Raw genomic sequence first — 20,578 nt, forward strand, 5'->3', positions numbered from 1 at the left:
CCATCGGTTTAAAAAGATTATAGCCAATTCAAATTCCAATTGTTTTAATTCGAATACCAAGTATTAAATCGATCTATCATGCCAAGTGTTAATCGGTTAAAAATAGAGAATATTAAAAAGAAAAGAATGGAGTTGGAAGATTATAACTAGAATATTATAATAATTTTAATGTTATTTTATCTGGAATATTATTATAATCTTATATGTATATATGTACATGTAAATATTAATGGGGTGACATCACTTTATTAAATTATTATAATAATGGTGGCATCTCATTTTTATATCTATATGTACGTATATAGATATATCTATTATAATAATAAGGTGAAAGATCATATTAAATCCTTTGAGGTACGTTTATATTTTAATGCTATTATTTATGTTTCTCAAATTATTTATTTCAATAGCTCATGCGGGTCCCACAGATGTATCCTGTTTCAAGTCACCAATTCCTCAACCCATCTGCTCAGTGATGGTGATGCTCCTGTGCCTAATTCTTTTCTGACACATGACTTTCTTAGAGACAAACTAAAATGGACGGGTAAAATCCGGCAAGCAAATAAAATTGGGAGAAGTATGGGAATGGGGAAAAATAGGCATGTGAGAGTTACTTTCAGCAACATAGAAGATAAGGGCACAATCTCGAAGAACAGGGGGCTACTCAAAGACACCCCAATATACCTAGACGAGGATTTAACCATTAACCAGCAAGAGGAAAGGAGGAAGGAGTGGGAGAAAGTAAAATCAGCAAGGGCTGCCGGCAAATGGGCTTGGATGAAAAACGATAAACCATAGTATGCTGACAAATCAGCGAATCAAAAATAGGAACTTAGGGCCCCATGAGAGCATCTAAGCATGGTGAGTTGGAAATGTAGAGGATATCCATGGAGAAGAGGACCAGGGTTGGGGCCCATAGCCGAGGGGCAAGACATCATTTGTCTCATAGAGACACACGAACATGAGGGGTGTAGGATTCCAGATTTTGAAGGGTACAATAAAGTCTATGTGTGGAATGAAGAAACGAAGACAGGTAAAAGACATGGAGGAATTACTATCTTGATAAAAGATATGTGGAACAAAAACATAAAATTGGAGAAGGATGACCCAAATAAACAATATATATGGCTGAAGATTGAGGATGATAAAAAGATCACATGGCTGGCAGCGTGCTATTTCACACCAAAAAGCTCTAAATTCTACAAAAAGAGGCATCTAGACAATGAAGATCCTTTTGTAGCTCTAAAGAAAGAGGTGTTTTCCTTTAATCAAACTGGCAACACAATGCTTTTAAAAGATTTTAATGCTAGGACAGCGAGTAACCAGGCTATTCAGCTGGGCAACGATCTACCAGAGGATAGTAATCCCTTGTGGCTAAACAAAGATTATGACAATATCAGCAAACGGACTTCTCAGGATGAAAAAGGTGGTGTGTCTCACTTTGGGGCTAAACTCATAGAGCTATGTAGCCTCCACGAGTTAGTTGTGTGTAATGGTATGAAGATGTGGCCTAAATCAAACAAATTTACTTGTAAAACATATAATGGACAAAGTGTAGTAAAGTATATTATATGTTTGCAATCAATCATCACCAAAGTAGTTGATTTCAGAATTAAACAATGTCCTATAGAGTTAAATTCAGACCATATGCCTCTCTGTATTAAATACAATATGAAGGTCAAACGATTGAAAAGTGATCAGGTCCTAGATGAAAGCACAAAAGGCAATAAAGAGGGCAAGATTCTTATAAACAATGAAAATAAAAAAATATTGTGCACCACTCTTGAACAACAGATCTAAATGCATCATGACATTGCGAATACTAAGGAAAATAGTGATAAGAAAAGTCATATCAGCAGCAGCTCGCTAATCCCATTAATTCAAGAAGCACTAAAGGGTTGTAAGAGAACAAAGACAAAGAAGAGCATCCCAAACACCTTTCCGACTAACCCATGGTATGACAAAGAATGCAAGATCGCAAAAAAAAAATTCAAAAGGAGAAAGGAAAACAAAACAATCATAAGAGAATACAAACAACTGATCAAATCCAAAAAAGAAGAATATGTGATTAATCGGAGGAAGGAGCTAATCATGTTAAGAAAGCACAATCCTAAAGATTTTTAGAGGAAGTTACAACAAGCTAGGAAATAGGTTGAAAATAAAATCACGGATTCTCAATGGTTAGAGTATGCAAAATCTCTTTACGAGAGACTGGAGAATGAAGCTTCACTCCCCACAACCAACAATTCAGATGAACTATTCTTTGATGAAGACATTACTCTAGGGATAAGGAGATTAGTGAGTGGAAAAGCTCAGGATATAGATGGGCTACAGGCTGAATTTTTTAAGTGGGGGACGAATTTGTTGACTCCACACATCAAGAACATTTTTAATATGGTCACGCAAAGTTGTTTTCCCACGGAATGGACCACCAGTGTTGTCCTTCCTCTCCATAAGAGCAAGAATGTCAACAACCCTTCCAACTACCGCATCATCATGGTGAACCCCCTATTAAGCAAACTCTACGATAGTATGGTAGAACGGAGCATTAGTGGATGCGCAGAAAAAGAAGGGAAAAGAGCTATGAGACAAGCGAGTTTCAGACCAAAACTTTCCACCATTGATCATTGCATTACCCTAAGGTTCCTCATCGAAAAAGCATGGGATAAACAGGGGGAAGAGGCTTTTTGTTGCTTTGTTGACTTTAAGAAAGCTTTCGAGACCGTCCCTAGAGATAAGTTATGGAATAGGATGGAAGAATTGGAGGTCCCAACAGAATGTAGAGTTGTTGTTTATAAACTTTACGAACAGGTTAAAGCGAAAATCAGAACCAAAGTGGGCATGTCAAAATGTTTTGGCAATGACATAGGTGTCAAACAAGGGTGCCCGCTCTCTCCTACCTTGTTTGGCATCTATATTGACAAGTTAGAGGAATGGATAAACAAAGCCAATGGAGAGGGAATTCAACTAGCTGAATATGTGATCAGATTGGTTTTGTATGTTGATGACCTCATTCTCATTGTTAAAATAGCACAGGGGCTAAGGGAACATTTAAAGAACTTAGAAAGCTTTTGCATGAGAATAGGGATGGAGGCCAACACTTCTAAGACCAAGTTTATGGTATTTTCCTTGAGGAAGAGATAACAACAATGCACTTTCATATTTAATGAGAAAGCGTTAGAAATTGTAGAAGAATACAAGTATCTAAGGATAGATTTTCATTACCGGCTCAGTTAGGAAACATGCAGATCAAAAAGGATACAGGGAGGATGGAAGGCTTCTTATCTTCTTCAAAACAGGTGCAGGACAGCAAAGTTATGGGATTGGAAGACTAAGAAAACCTTCTTTGGGCTACTGGTAGTACCAGTTATTTTATACGGCAGCGAGGTATGGGGGAGCAGCATATCAAACCATAAATGGCGACAAATTGAAAGAAGTCAAAAACACTTCATCACAACTAATCTCAAAATCAAATCCACAATTCCATACAAGATTAGTTTAGCAGAGGCAGGCATGTTCCCAGTGGAGGCCTTGGCAATTGTTAGATTGTTGAGCTATCTAAAAAAAGTGAGCAAAATGGATGCACAACGCTAGCCTAGTAGGGTGGTTGACGGAGAATTGGCTCATCGGAAGAAGACATGGAAGAAACAAAACGATAAATGGTTCAACAAGTGGAACATTGTCTACCAAGAGTACCCGGAAAACAATTCTAAAATAAAAAAATGGGAGGTAGGAAAAATCAGATCTATCATGTGGACAAACCAATTAGGTAGAAAAGAAGCTTGTTATGTCAAAGAATTTAATCCCACATGCAAACATGACGACAAAAAATATTTAGGAGTTGAGATCAAAGAAAAGGCAAAAATCCTAATTGCATTGAGATCTAGTTCCCACTGTTTGAGATGTGAAACTACTAAATGGAAGGTCCCTAAGGAAGAGTGGGAGGACAGAATTTGTAGATTTTGCAACGAGGGTGTGGTGTAAACAGAATGGCACTATCTGAAGGATTGTACAACATACGAAGACATTCGTAGCCAACACAAAGAAACGCTAAAAGTGAACAACATAAAAGACCTTTTCGAAGGACCAAGACTCCTCAAGGGGGCCATTTTACTTATGCAAATTCACAACAAAAGAGACAGGCTAGAGAAATCACATCAGACTAACTAAGTGTTTTTGTGGGTCCCTTAGGCTTATGGCCTCGTGGACATCATTAAAAATCTTTCATTCATTCATTCAGAAGCAAATGCCTACTCATAATCTATACCTTTCTTTTCAGAGAATCTTTTTGCCACAAACCTTGTTTAGATTTTTCAATACTCACATCAATTACATGCCTTATTTGAAACGGACACTAAGAAGATACAACTGATTTTCCTATAGGCCTAGGAACAAAATCCCAAACACCAATTTTTTTATAATAGATCGATATTCTGCAGTCATAGCATCTCTCCATACTTGTTAATTTGAAGCCTCCTCAAAAGTTGAGGGTTCGGATTTAATATGTGACTAATTAATGCTAAATAACTTGAAAACCTATGATATGAGGTATCTTACTTTCTCTAAAAGTGCCATGAGAAGCTATATATTTTTCAGCCTCTTGCATAGTGTGTCTGGCCCACAAAGGTCTCTTCCTATCTACAGAAACCTTGCATGGATCATTGTTTGGTTTAGTGATATCATTTGGATCGTTTAAATCAGTAGACTCCCTATGAATCTCAAAAGGTGTAAGGCCCCGCCCCGACCCATCCTAGCATCGATGATACATTATTATTTTGATACTTATGACTCGATATGTCAGAACATTATTTGATGCACTGAACATTATTATGCTATTATGATGTGTGATGCTTTACTTTTAGATATTTGTTTTCGTCATTTAATGCTTTATGAACATGTATGATGATGAAGTAAATGAATGCAAAACTAACACTTTGATTATGCAATTTTAACAGTCGAAAAATGAGTAGAATTAGATAAACAATTGATTGTTAGAAAAATGGATGTTTTAATTTATATGATTTTTTTTCTGATACGTAAATTTCATAATGCATGTGATTCTTGAACCTACTGATGTGTGCAATGAGTGTGCTGGATATTTAGCCGGGAAACCTAGTGGAAAGACGGAACTAAAACCCCTTGTTAGTTTGTGCTATCCTTGCATTGTCTTCTTTGAAGGTTGTCTTTTGGTCTTACTATTCTCCTAGCTTTTAATTGTTTCTATTAAGCCTTTAAGGCCTAAAAGCATTAAATTTAAGTGCCCTAGGGGTAAGGGTATGAGTGGGGAGCACTTTCCACCCCCTTAGCCTCTTTATTTGACTTTTAGGGTCACTCAAAAACCCTATTTTTGGTTGATTGTGAAAATTGATTGTAACCTTCATGAGTGGGTGACTCAAACTCCATCTTGAGTTACTTGAAGCCTAGTTGAGTTAGGAATCATACTTAGAGGCTTTTTGGAGTAGTTTTGGGGTGGATACCCAATCTCTAGTTTTTGGGAGAAAGTTTGAAGATTGACGGAAGAAAAGGAAAAGCTCTTCTCAACTTTCCATTTTACCATAACTTATGGTGAAGGTAGGAGTTCTCCACTCTTTGATTTTGTTTCTTCTTGTTGTTCATGCTTAAATCATGCATAAGGCATTGTGTTGTTCTTTGTTTTGTTTGCTTGTGTTGGGATTGATTTGGAGGGATTTTAACTTGTTCTTGATGTTTTTTTTCCTTATGCTTGCCTTGATGTTTTGTTTTGAGGGGATTTCATGAGGATTGTTTTGGCATTACTCGCCCTTGGATAGGGAAGAAGTGGCCATGTACGAGGGAAGGGCCTTAGTTGGACCTCAATGGTGTAGAGTCTCCTCTCGTGAAGAGAGGAGGGGAAAGAGGGTAGGGTGTATGAGCCCCTACTTGTCATCACATATCTTGTTTGATATTGTGAATTCTTGATATGAAAAGGAATGAAAATCCTTGTGGTAATAGCCTCGAAAGGGCATTGTGGAAGAACGGAAGTTCTTGAAGTTTTAGCCTCGAAAGGGCTATGTTATGGTATAGTGATTGACGTCTCTCATTGAGAAAATCCACCTCCCCCCAGTTAGGTTCTATGCTTAGACCTATTCTGTAAAATCGGGTTGGAGTGCATGCTCGATTTGTTCTTGATGTTGTGGTGTTTCACCCTAGGTCAGCTCTTGTCTTCTCCTTGTTTCCTTGAAGAATTGACGATATTGGAAGAAAGCACTTGTGGAGGATTCATTTGAATTGTAATATTATGTAAAATGTATTTGAATTTTGATGTATTGGCAAAGACATCAGATTTTCTTACTAGTTCTTTCCCAATGGAGCCTTGAACCAGGATGAATAATAGAGAAAGAAAAAGATTGTGAAAACCTCCTTGCATTGTTCTTATGTGATTTCAAATTATGCATATGTAAGTGAGAAAATAGCTCAATAGATAATGTCTTCAAATTGTGAATTCTCAAGTTTTCAATTTATGTTAAGGAAAAGTAATTTGATATGTTGAAGTTTCAAATTTGATGTTTAAGTATTAAGAGGAAATAAAAATCCTACATTGTGATCACAAAGTTATCTCTCTCCTTATTAAGTTTCATAGTTGACAAAATCAAATTTGATTAAGAATTTTGGCTCCACCTTGAATTCTGAATATAAAGGAACATATACCTTGCTATGTGATGATTTATAAAACATAAATTATAAGAGAGAAAAGAAATTATAACCTTTCTGACATCAATGTATTAGCATGCTTAAAAGGGGGAATCAATGTTTCATTAGGTTAAAAATCACCCTTGTATAAATATGTATATAGCAAAGAAAAACATGCCAACTCTTGGTCAAAATTGGCTTCAAAATAAAAATGTGCATCTCTAGGAGTGAAAAACCTCTCTGGAAAATGTATGGGGAAAATTTTAATTCCCCCAAGTTTACAGAGAATATTCTCTAAGGTATTCTTTTGAATTTCAAACAAAAATTATTATTAAATCTTTCAAAAGAATACAAATTAAATACATTTGGAATTTAAAAACATTTAATTGGATATCTTGTTGACATCTCTCAACAATAAAACTTTATGCATTAAACACCTTGTAGCTAAAGGCAAGGTACTTGCCTAGAACATGCTAGCTATTCATTATATTAATAAAAGAAAAAAAATAAGCTTAACCACTAAATTTATAATCCCACCCATCTCTTGCTTTTTAATTTCACTTCCCATTTAAGGGCTAAGCGTGGGCAATCCCAACTACCTGCCAGTATGGGTACTGACAACCTGACGACCCATCACTTCAAAGAGGGGAGCAAGGAAGATTGTTTGATTTAAAAAAGGAAACTGAGCTCATAATAATTAAACCCCCCCCCCCCCCCATATTCTCTTCCCATGTGCCTGATCCTATGTGCACGCAAGGGGAGGAGACAGGTCTGCACGCTGCAGACCTTGGGCAGCGAACTGGCCATAGGGAAGTGCGCGGGGGCCACTTGTGTGGTCGGGCCATTGAGCCTATGTAGAGGGAAGGGGGGATAGGTTTTAGGATAAGGGTTCTAGGGTTAGTAGTATAGCATTAGATATAATTTGTTTGTTGTATAGTTGTTAATATTAGTAGTATGTTAGTTAATGTTTAGTTAGTAGATTTTATTGTTAAATTAGCATGTAGATAGTTTAAGTTAGTGGTAATGTCAGGTTAGTTTAAAATTTAAGTTATTAAATTAGTTTAGTTATTTTCTTCTAGTTTTGTATTAAGTTAGTCTAGTACTATGTTGATTTTTAATTTGATTTAGTTAGGGCTAGTTAATAATTGGTTCATGTTTTAGTAGTTAGTATTTTAGTTAAACCTTTAGTATTAGTTTAGAAGGTGATGAAAGTTTAGAGGTAGATTTAGGATTGTTGTGTTATGTTTAGATTAGTTTTTTTGTTTATGTGATAGTTAGTTTATGTTAAATATAGTTAAGTTATGTGTTAGTAACGTGTAGTTTATGTTATTTGAATATCAGTTGTTTAATATTCTAATGTTTAGAAATTTTAATTGGTTACTTAGATTTTAGTTGTTCCATATTGTTAAAGTCTTAAAGTCAATTAGTTTCATGTTTGTATTTGTAATGTTTAAAATATTAGTGATTAGTATCATTTGGTAATTTTGTTATTTGCAAGTTGTTTTATTATTCTAGTTCAAGTTCTAATTTAGGATATTTGTTAAGTAGACTAATTTAATATGTTGGTGGATATTAGTTAGTTAGGTAAGATAGTGTAGTATAAGTTAAAGTTATTATTTCTTGTTAGTAAGTTTCGAAATTATCACAATTATTGTTAGAAGATAGTTGAGTATTTTTCTTTATATATTTAGATAGTATAGTTGGTATGCATGTTGTTTAGTTAGTTTAATTTTAAATATTTTCATGTTAGTGTAATTAAGTATTCCACTTAAATGATAAAATTTAATAAATTAAGTTAGCTTAGTTCAAAGGATAGTGTGGTTGAAATTAGAGACGTTAAATTTATCTAGAAATTAGTTTTAATTAAGTAACAAATTTAATTAGTTTATCCAAAGGGTTTCAAGTACATTGTGTAGTTATATCTTATCTTATAAAATTAGTACTAATCGTGTAGTTGTTTGCAGATTGATTAATTTAGATTTAAATTAAGTAAAGTTTTTAACCAATAAGTATGTTTTGTTTAAAACAAGGTTAGGTTAGACTAAAGAATTAACGATACAAATGTTAATATCAATCTTATAGCGAGAGTTCTACTTAACGATTTATTTCTCCTCAAGTTTATAATCTTAAGATGTAATGTAGAGAACCTATACATTAACTTTGAACACAAACATATCAAACTTAGAGTAGTTTAATTTTTAACTTTAAAAAAAAATTATTCTGTGTTTTGCCCATATATTTTGGGCATGACAAAAGGGGAACCAGGAGCAGCATTTTGCATATCTTGAGATGTCTCTTGGTCTTCTCTAACAATCTCTATTGGCGTTCTCTTTCATCTATTGAATGCCACAACTTCAAATGCTATGTCTTTGCTGACTTCTTTCTTGCCTAAAGGTTCTAAACTAGACCTTTTATCTTTAAGCACATGTATGTAAATTAGACACCCAAAAATTCCAAAACGACTAAGTTCAGGTTTGATACTTTTGACTACCACTTTAGGAATCATATTATCCAAAATCAGATGTGGCCTTTATAAACAGTTGTTCTACAAGCTTCTGCCCAAAGAAAGGTTTGCAGATTTTGATCATGAATCATGGCTTTCACAGCCTCAACAATAGTTTTGTTCTTTCTTTCTGCAACTTGATTTTGTTGCGGATTAAATAGAACACAAAACTCCCTCTTAATCCCTGCTTCAATACGAAAACTTTGAAAGATCCCAGAAGTATATCCCCTTCCATTATCTGATCTTAGAAAATTTATGCTCTTTTTAGACAAAATCTCAACTTGAACTCTAAACTATTTAAATCTAAAATGCACTTCATCAGACTCCTTGAAATATAAGAAATAAATCCAAGTGTTGCATGAGAAAACATCAATTAAAATTACAAAGTACCAAAACCACTCAAGGATGCAACAGATATAGGTCCACACATGTCAGAATGAATCAGATCTAAAATATTTTTTGCTCTACATCACTATTGCGAAAAGGACCTTCAACAATTCTTACCTAGAGCACAACCTAGCAAATATCATCATGCTCTTGATTGCGTTTTTGAAGCCCAACAACCATCTTTTCCAAGGAGGAAAGAGTACGGAAATTTAAATGAGCAAATCTCCCATGCAACAACTCACTTGTACTGATGGAATAATGTGTTAAAGCTTGGATGGGACGAGCAGAAAGTCTACATAGACACTCTTAACAAACACCAATTTCACAAGTTGATTTAATGCTAGAGTTTTTCTTCCATGAAAGCACTTTACGTTCAGCAAGTACAACCTAATATCCTTTGTCCCCCAATGCTGAAATAGAATCAAATTTCCCTTGATTCCCAAAACAAACAGGACATCACTCAAATGAAGAGTGATGCCTCTAGATGAAAGGAAGTAGTTCCAGCCCCTTTCACTGAATAACAAGCATTATCAAAAATAATAACTTGCAAATGAGTACCTTTTTCCACCAAGTTAAAAAGATGCTCTCGGTATCCTGTATTATGATGTGAAACACCACTATCAATTAACCAAGAATTACTATCAATCGGAACATTGCTTGAAAGAGATGAGATAGATAAAAATCCCTCTAAATTGTAACTCAATTCTTTATGTGGTGAAGCAACATCAACATTTGCAGCAGCAGTTTGATGTTTTGGTCTTGATAAACAATCACATGCCATGTGACCATACTTGTCACATTTGAAGCATTGAATTCTAGAGAAATCTTTCTTTGGTTCAATGGCTGAATCTGAATTCCTATCTCTAGTCTCTTGAGATTTCCATTTCTGCCTTTCTTTTTAGACATTCGAGTAGCACGACATGATCTTCTTCATGATGATATTTTCAACGACTTTCTCTTGTTTCTGAATTTCCTCTAAAATATTTTAGACATTCGAGTAGCACGACATGATCTTCTTCATGATGATATTTTCAACCACTTTCTCTTGTTTCTGATTTGCATTCCTCTAAAATACAATCAACTCTCAAAAGATCAATCTTAGGTAATTCATCTCTCCCACTAATGTCTTGAATAAAAGACTCCCAAGAATGAGGGAGACCATTCATGGCCAGCATAACCATGTCTTTATCTTCAATTAAATCTCCAATAGCACTAAGCTGATATATCAATTCTGCAATCTTTATGAAGAAGGAGATAGTTGATTCTCTTCCAGCCATTTTAATATGAAAGAGTTGACGTCTCAAGGCCAAGGCTCTGCTGGTATTATTGAATTTGTACATACTTTTGATAGACTCAAACATTTCTTAAGCTGAATTCAACTTGCAAATAATAGGCACAAGATGATCCTTTACAAAAGCAATCAAAATCTTCCTCACCATAATATTATTCTTTCTCCATTGAGCCTTCTCAGTGTCATCAGATGGCTCAGCCACATCAGACTTCACATGGTTGAGGTCATTTTCTTTTAGAGTAATGAGGACTCTGAATTTCCAAGATGTAAAATTTGAAGCACCATCCAACACGTCTTCAACTTTGAGTCCATTCACCATTGTTGATAACTGAAAGAAACAATCTAGAAAAAAAGAATATTTTGAAGCCTTTTTTCTTTAAAAAGGGAAAAGTGGTTTTGGATCATTTTTTTAAATCCACTTTGATACCATGTTAAATTTGAACCAAAATATCATAGAATAAATATAAGATAGTTAAACAACACAATCTCCTTCTTGTACAATGAATGTCTTAGCACAAGATTTTGTCACTTCTGCAACTACACAAATTTGATGAACAATACACAATATTTACTCAACTAATTACTGACTGATAATATCCTGCTCCAGAATATTTGCCACAAACTAAACCATCTACACACACTTCTAACCATTTCCAAAGAAAACTATGCTCACAAACATTAACTCCAGACTTCTTTGTATGAACTGAACCTTTCACAAAAGGTCACCCTAGAAATATATAAGGCAGTGAGTCAAAATGCCACCCAAGTCCAATCTTCTTCAACAAGAGAGATGAAACAAAGGGTTAGTGCCAAAAGACACGCAGTGCCTTTCCAAAGCCGCACGGTGACACAGTCAGATATCTAGCAGTTATGAACTTTTTGAGTCCCAACCAGCCGCACAAGTAAAGACTCTTCAGTGCTCAGCAGACACGCACATAATAGGAAATCTTGTTTTGGATCTTTTCTTTAAACCCGCTCTAGTACCATATTAAACCTGAACCAAAATATTATAGAATAAATAGCAGATATCTAAAGAACAAAACACCAAAGATACCCTGGGAAAATCCACCTTCTCAAACAATGAATGTCTTAGCACAATGTCTTGTCACTTCTGCAACTACACAAATCTGATGAACATTACACAATATTACTCAACTATTTACTGACTATAATATCCTGCTCCAGAATAATCACCACAAACAAGATCATCTACACATGCTTGTAATTATAGAATGCCTATGATAACATGTCCAAAGAAAACTCTGCTCACAAACATTAACTCTAAATTTTTTTGTATGAATCAAACCTTTCACAAAAGGCCACACCAGAAATATCTACGGCAATGAATCAAAACACCACCCAAGTCCAGTCTACTTCAACCACAAAAATGAAACAAAGGAGTAATTCCAGAAGACACGCAATGTTTTTCCAAATACCACACAATGACTGTCATATATGCAGCGGTAATGAACGTTTTGAATCCGAACCAGCCACACAAGTAAAGTCTCTTCGAAGCTCAGCAAACACACAAATACGATTCCTTTCATATTCCAATGCTGAGAACTCTAGATTTACTTTGATAGGAATGATTCTGCTTATAGAATATTGATTACATTTGAAGACACTCCGCACTCCTAGAATGCATGAGAAAGAAATAGGCATAGCAACGAGTAAAAGCATCGTATGCATACAACCTGTATGTAATGAAATCATCGAAGGAATAAAAAGAATGTCTCCTGCACCTATAAATTTCAATGTACAAGGGGGTGTTGCCCCTCAGCCCCAGTAGGGGAATTACCCCTTGACCTCGCTGGGGTGTTCCCACCAAATCCTCATTTTATTTTTAAGTACACTAAAAAACCTTGAGTTTGGCGAGTACAGGTCATTATCTACATTCTTGTCATTGGTCGTCTTAGGTATTACTTGATGTATACTTTTTGTCGACTTTTTCTTTTGTGTGGGATGATGTAGTAAAATACCTATTGTTGTGTTTGATAATATTGGTTATCTATCAATGTATTAATTGTCGTTAATGTATTAATTTGTTATTGTGCTCACGTGATCAATGCATATTTATGTATATGATCAAATTAGCCTGTATAAGATGATGTTATTGTATCTCTAAGCTTTATTCAACAATGGGTGCATGAAATTGTTGAAATTTAACACAAAAATCAATGATAAACAGCAACAAAAAATAGCCAAAACTGAAACAATAAACACCAAAAATACCTTGGGAAAACCTTTCTAGAATGAAGGGAAAAACCCATCCACACAACAAAATATCATTTTCTTGATCATAAAATTCAAGTGCACAATATCATTCGCTGATACGAAATATATAACAATAGGAGAGACTCTTCGTATTACCACCAAAAGTCTCTTGAGTTTCCCCAAAAGAAATCTTAAAAATGCAACTCTATGTATTTCCATGCCTCAATGCATGTTGAATGACACATCATTATATTTAATATTACAATTTTATCATAAGTGTCCTCTTTACCTGAAGGTGACCGTAACGATAATAAAGTCCATATTTCTAGAGATAAAGATCTCTATCACAGCTACAATCTCCAATACTCCCTCTTAGCCACAGAGAAATCTTCAGTTGAGCAATCATACAAAGTTGCAACCAAAATGCCAAAGATAAAATCTAATCACATAGATCCTATAAAATTCATAACCATGGAATCACTCAACATGATAGATTTTGTAAAAATCTTAGCTAAGCCTTTAATCACGGATTCTATCCACGTGAGCTGTCATGGAATCACTCAATATCACATCCAACTCCCATCACAGATTCTCTCCACATGATGTCATCATGAATTCTCTCCATATGATGATCACTCCCAAAGCGAAAGAGTTATCATAGTTGATTCTTACAATCTCATTTATTCACACAAGACTTAGTTCCATTTAAGTCTCAAATTTTACACATATCATAACCATATATGAGTATGAATGGGATTCCATAAGCACTCCCTCTGAAGCTAAAATCTCCATCTAAAGCTCAACATCTCCCTCTTAATATTAGCAACCTATTGCCTTTCTTGTTGCATCCTGCAACGATGAGAGATTAATAAAATTAATCTTTCATAAACAAATATACATCAATGCCAAAAAATACATTATTTTTCATGATATGACAACACCCAATTATTCAGGGATTAAAGAAAGCTTATCGCAAGATTATCTTTTCAAGATTTTGATCTTCATAATATGACAAGATACTATGACATTGCCCAATATTTCAACTTTGCATGTTGGGCATGAACCTGCTTCCTAAATATCAACATGCTCTAGGAACATACTGCAAGAAAAGTCAGAAAAATGCAATTCCTAAACAAATACACATTAAAAATAAGAATAATATGAGACACAATGATATCCAATCATGTGTCGGCTAATATAAAATGCCAACATACTATCACGATATATTTATAACAAGCTAGAATAATCAATAACAACAGAAGGTGTCAATGAACTGCCACAAATCTCAGACAGGGAATGAAACTCAACATACACGCACATTAACAAGATGAACTGGAAATTTCTAGTGAATCAAAAATAGGAAAGTCTTGTGAAGGGTATGAAAAAATGGCAGTTACAGTCGACATGCAATTACAATTTGGCATCACAGTCATAAAGTGCAAGGTAGAGACCAACGACACTCAAAATGTCATTGACCGATGGTCTTACCTTCCGTCCAAGGAGAAAAGTTGTCAAACCACTGCAGGGAGACAAGTTATCACACGCGAACAAAATTAAGAGAACTGAAACATAATTAAATAGATCCAATATCCAGCCACTACACAAAAACAGCCATGCGCAAATACATGAAGCTTTTGGAGCAACATTATTTCTAAGAAAACAAATGACCATAGAAGAATAGCAAACAACCTAACATAATAAATACATATTTGCCTATAACGATGACACTTTCCCAGTTGGAAATCACCAGAAAAATTTACTGAGGTTCTTTGCTTGCTGAAAATGTTTTTGATCTTGAGTGACTTTATGAGCTGCGGAGAAGGCTCCATCCAGATGCCAATCTCTCCCTGTAACATTGATCTCCACAGCTGCTAACATTTATCCAAATGCTAATGTTTTTTTGAGAATGTTCAAAACAACATCATGTTGAAGACCTTAATTGGGAAAGACTTCACAAAACCAGTTCAAAAGAACAAGATTCTCCAGTCCTCTCCATGGTCACCTATAACATCGACATCGTTCCAAGAAAATAGAAAACATATACATTAGTCAATAAGGAAACCAAAGGGAACATGAACTGATGCCTGACGGTTACGGGAATATGTGAACACAAATCTTGAAATAGCGAGAGCAGTGACATCTTCAAAGATGCCACCAAACCATCCACAATGGCACTAACAAGCATACTCATTCCAAGGAGCAGGAACCTAATACGAAGGAGGACTGGCGTTAATGAGAAACTGTCATAACAGAGATAATAGAAGCAAGCAGGTGCTCTAAAATCACTACTTTCTTGAACCACCTCTTCATCCACTCACGGCATATATACGATACACATGTATGGGTTGCAGTAACTGATGTCTTGAATAGCCAAGTAGAGTCATCAACACATGTAATAACTGCTCCTGCATATTGTCCAGCTAGCACACGGTGAACTTGGTCCATGTAGAATGCAACAGCCACACTCAGAGAAGACTAATCACTTCCAGACTTGCCATAAATGCAGAAAACTATACTTGAGATCAACTAATGTCATCCAGACTTGCCGTCTCATACCAAAAGCCCAGATAACAACAGTATACAATAACAAGTCATAGTCCTGAAGTATTAGCATCACAAAGAAGCAAAGGAATATACAAAGACTGCCAACAAAGCATGAAAATGTACAGAAACATCATACAACTGCTCATATACAGATCATGCAAAGCTGGACTTGTTGCTGATATCAACCTGGCTCTGATACCATGTTGAGATTTAACTTAGAAATCAATGATAAACAGCAATAAAAAAGAGCCAAAACTGAAACAATGAACACCAAAAATACCCTAGGAAACCCCTTCTAGAATGAAGGGAAAAACCCAGCCACACAACAAAACATAATTTTATTGATCATAAAATATCAATAAAATTTAAGTGTACAATATCATTTGCTGATGTGAGATATATAACAATAGGAGAGACTCTTCTTATTACCACCGAAGGTCTCTTGAGTTTCCAGAAAAAAAGTTCTTTAAAATATAACTCTAAGTATTCCCATGCCTCAATGCATGTTGAATGACACATGTAATTATATTTAATATTACAAATTAATCAGAAGTGTCCTCTTACGTCGATAGTTCTAGAGATAAAGATCTCTATCACAGCTACAATCTCCAACAGAAACAAGTTTTAAATCCTTTAAAATCTCTAAATTTCAGGGGTTTTTTTAACTTTGGCGAGTCATTGCCATGTCACAGGACAAGCCGAGTCCGAGTCTGGGAGCTATGATTTTTCCTATTCTCGTGACAGGAACATTGATACCATATACAAAAAGACCAGAGACTATAACTGAACATACTGTGTGGAGATTGTTTCATCATTAAATTCTACCAAAGGAAAGACAGAGTAAATATGTTTGGAACAAAAATGCTTGGCTCTTGAACAAAGCATGATTGTAAAACCTTTTAAATTGTTTCCAGCATTCAAGCACTGAAATTGCATGAAAGCCTTGTTTCTTAGCATCCAAATAGCTCCATATCGTATTCATTTTCCTCAACATTTGTGAAGAGTTCCCAACATTCAGCAAAACAAAACTGCTTCGAAAGCAGAAGTCATTATTTTATCCTCCCACACACTACACATTACGATCAACATGGTAAAAATGCAATTGTACAGAAGTTTGATGGACCTTACTTGATTTCAATAGAAAATGAAATTGCATCTATAGTGGTGAACATAAGCAACAATAAAGAATGTACATACTAAGAAAGCAATAAAAAAAAGTTCTTGCTAATATAATAATATTGAATGTAACACTGGACATTGGGCATGCTTCCACACGTACCCGTTGAGAGGCCTGGCTTAGCTGGTACTCAAGTTCCTGTAACTTTTCTTTCTTTTCCAAAAAATCCTTATCTTCCTCAATAACAAGTGGCTTTGCACCCCTCCAATCATTTGTCACATACTGTTTTAGCTCCTTGAACATTCTAAGCAAGTCCCTGCCTCCTTTTGCAGGTTGAGTAACATCATCAGGAGTAATCACTGCACTGCCTTCTGTGCCAAATAATTGTTTTGGAAGTTTAGCAGCTCCATCTAACATTCTTGAAGCCATGTCTGTTGTTGTAGGCAAAGGTAGCTTCCCTTCAACCTGAAGAAACAACATAAATTCCTTACTCTTCCTAATGACTGGATGTGTAGCCAACCGACGTAGGTACTTCTCCAAAGCTATCCTCCGCTGCTCAATAAATTCTTCCTTGTGCATGACCTGACTTTCTACTATACTTTTGTCTGGGCGAGCAGGGATGATAAAACCTCGATATGACTCAGCAAGCCTATCAGCTAGAGTCACAACATCACGAAACCGCCGCCTGACCTTGAATTGTTTGTCACCAAATTCTAGGATATTAGTGTGAGTTTGGATTAGATATGTCACATATGTATTCCCACCAGGGACAAGAGATGCTGCATTATTTTCCTGTTCCTTCTGAGGCTTTGACACTACCACTGTCAGAAATTCTGAAATTGAAGAAGTACTAGTTTGTGAAAATGAATCATTCCCAAAGCCATGAGGATTCCCATTTCCAGTAGACTCTCCAACATAAGGAGTGTATACGGCATCTGAATCAGATTCAAAAAAAGATTCACTTTGAGATAATGTCTCCGGACCAATACCTCTGTCTGAAGACCGCAAAGGGTCCTCTGTAGGTGACATAGGATGAGCTTCAGAATATGACAAGCCCCCTGACAATACACTTTTGTAATCTCTATTGGACATATATGTCTGTGGGGTTTGATCAAGCGAAACACTCACCATGGAGTCTGCCATAGACACAGGCAGAGCTTCTTCAGACATGTTATTTTCAGTGCCCATCATGTTGAAGAGAAGCCCTAATTTCCACTGCCATCACCAACGGAAATACATCAAATGTCCAGTCAAAAATTATTTGATCTAAAAAGTTGCTACCAGATAATAAATTCATGTTAGTTTATCATTTTATAAATCTAGTCACACGTGAATAGCACTATAGCAGCATGAAATGGCTAAATTAGGTTAACCCTTCGACAGAATGCATTTGCAGAAGACTTGTAAACACAATCATTGCTTGGATTATTGAATTTACAGAATTTATGCACGCTACAACCATCACGGGACAACATTCAAAGAAAAAAATCAAAATATGCAATTAAAACAGCAATAATTAAAAAGAAATAGGCTATCATTCAATTCCCAATATAACAAACAAAAAGGACAGAACAAAAAATCCATTTTATGCTAACATGCAACACGATTAAAATTTAAGAAAACACTAGTAAAAACTATCATTGATAATTAGCAGAGTTAATCTGCGTTATCTCCAAAAAGCATTTACACTGACAAAAATAATGACAACAAAAAAAACTTGAACTAGATCGCAAAGCAATAGCACTGTAAAAATCATCAATTTGCTAATAATTAATTTACTTCAGAGCAATTTTTGATAATTCCACAATGAAAGCAATTTAATTAAGTGAACTATATAGTATAATGAGTGCAGCCCCTCTTTAACTGTGTTCTGCCCATTATTGAGTGAACTCACAAAATAACAGAATTCAGATCTCCTATTTCCACAATACAAAAACACTCGCAGAAAATAATATTAGAAACCACGTCTAAGCATGGCAAACATAAGAAGGGAACAAGTCAACCTAAAGATATCAATTTAAAATAACGGATAACAAAGTTCATTTGCTTAAGAGTATTTCACTACTTCCACAATGTTATCGACAAATCTGGTAAGAGAAACACACTCCAAGTAACATTGTTTGATATATTGGCCTTACAAAAGATTAAATGAGAGGTTCTAATGGAATGACTACTAAATTAACAAAAGAAACACGATTAAATACTTTTAACAAAAAGAATGAAACCAAGGAGATTTTTCTAACTGAGCAGTATGACTATTAAAGTAACAAAAGGAGCAAAACTAAAGAGGTTTAAGGAACAACACATAACAAATTTACAAATTAATATTCGCAGCAAACGAAGAAAGGGTATCTCTAACACTTGTGATACACAGGATCCGCAGGAACAACACAGAAAAAATTAAAAAATTATCTTTAGAGGAAACCAACAAAAAGATCCTATAGAACAATAAATTGCCGAAAAAACAACAAATTCATAATCGATATGTATTTGAAAAATGACAACTAAAAACAACAAAACTTCAACACAAATCAGATTATCATTATTCTACAGAATTAGGTCATTGTTCCGCAAAATCCCTCCTGTCTTATTAGTGTTTTCAAATTGCAACAATTCGCTACTTCCAGAATAAACCAAAAACAAGCAATGAACGGAAAACCATCATTTATGAAAACAGAAAGTCGGCATTAAAGAAAAAGATCTTTCCAACACCTAATGTTTACACATAAAATAATCAATGCTTCAATTATTTTATTTTTTAATCAATCTAAGTTGTAGATTTAGTTCAAGCAGCAAAGGTTCGAATCTCACCGCTTGCGTACCAAATCCTCCCGTTCATGCGATCATCGATAATGGAGAAAAATGCTGCAGAATTTCCAAAACTTGACGATGACCTAAATTTTTAATTTGAATTCATAAATTGACACCTGGCGCCAAAATAATTAATCTATCCGCCGGAAAAATAAATGGATCAACACTGAATTGAGGCCAAAAAAATGTCAAAAGAAATAAAAATGATCTGCTATAAATGTAAAGAGGCCCTAAATTCGAGAATTTCGCTGCACCAATTTGGGCAGGTTTTGCAGCGGCCAGCTGATTGTCTGATTACCGATCTGCTTTGAATTTTCTTGGTGAAAAAGTGCAGTTAAAAAATAAAACTCCTGTTGCTTTCTTTCTGTTCTGGATGTTCTGGAATCAGAACAGACAAATCCGCCACCTGCAAGCCCTTTTTACAATTTTGTGACCTGTGTGCAACTGTCTGATTGTCAAACTATTTCCGATTTATAAGAGAAAAATTAGAGATTAAAAAAATTGAGAGCTAGTTTCAAAGACAGTATTTCTATTCGGAGCGCCGTGTGGTTTAAGTTGAGTGTTTTGGTGTGGAGTTGCTTTTAGCTGCGTGATATTTTGATTATTTTCACTATTAAGATTGGATTTATAATTATTTGTATTACTACAAATTAAATTTGTGGATGTATTTGATAATTCAAATCTTAATAATATTTAATGAGGAACTGTGTTGACTTGAATGTTCTTGGCGGTAATTAAGGAGGTTTACTTATTTAAATAGTTTCATTGGAAGAATAAATTTCTATGGATGTTTAAAATATTTGAGAGTAAGATTGTTCAATTTGAATGTAGTATATGATTGTCTCTTTTCAAATTTTTAGATTTAAAATTAAAAATTTAGTTCATTCAAAAATTTAATTAAAAATCTTTATAAACTCATTAAAATTGTTTAACAAGTGCTACATAGTGGCTTACTACTTTTTTTTAGTTTTTATATAAATCTAATTTTAGTTTAATAAATTTATTATAATATGTTTTAAAATTATTTATAAATATAATTGTTTTGATTAAATAAAAACAAGTT

The 20,578-nt window shown here is 34.8% G+C and overlaps 1 protein-coding gene across 1 annotated transcript in view; it reads right to left on the reverse strand.

Annotated features, from left to right (window-relative positions):
* The window catches only part of LOC149572713 (sorting nexin 2B-like), a 78,897-nt gene extending 58,937 nt beyond the window's left edge, over positions 1–19,960 (reverse strand). Inside the window, exons 1-2 of the mRNA XM_089813800.1 lie at positions 19,516–19,960; positions 16,867–17,919 (exon numbers count right to left, since the gene is read on the reverse strand). Coding sequence (XP_089669926.1) covers positions 16,867–17,895 — 1,029 coding nt within the window. The 5' untranslated portion in view covers positions 17,896–17,919; positions 19,516–19,960. The remainder of the gene's footprint in view (positions 1–16,866; positions 17,920–19,515) is intronic.
* Positions 19,961–20,578: the final 618 nt, after the last annotated feature.

The sequence above is a fragment of the Cupressus sempervirens genome, chromosome 2, assembly GCF_028749045.1.
Source record: "Cupressus sempervirens isolate cs-2001-9-10 chromosome 2, ASM2874904v1, whole genome shotgun sequence".
NCBI lineage: Eukaryota > Viridiplantae > Streptophyta > Pinopsida > Cupressales > Cupressaceae > Cupressus > Cupressus sempervirens.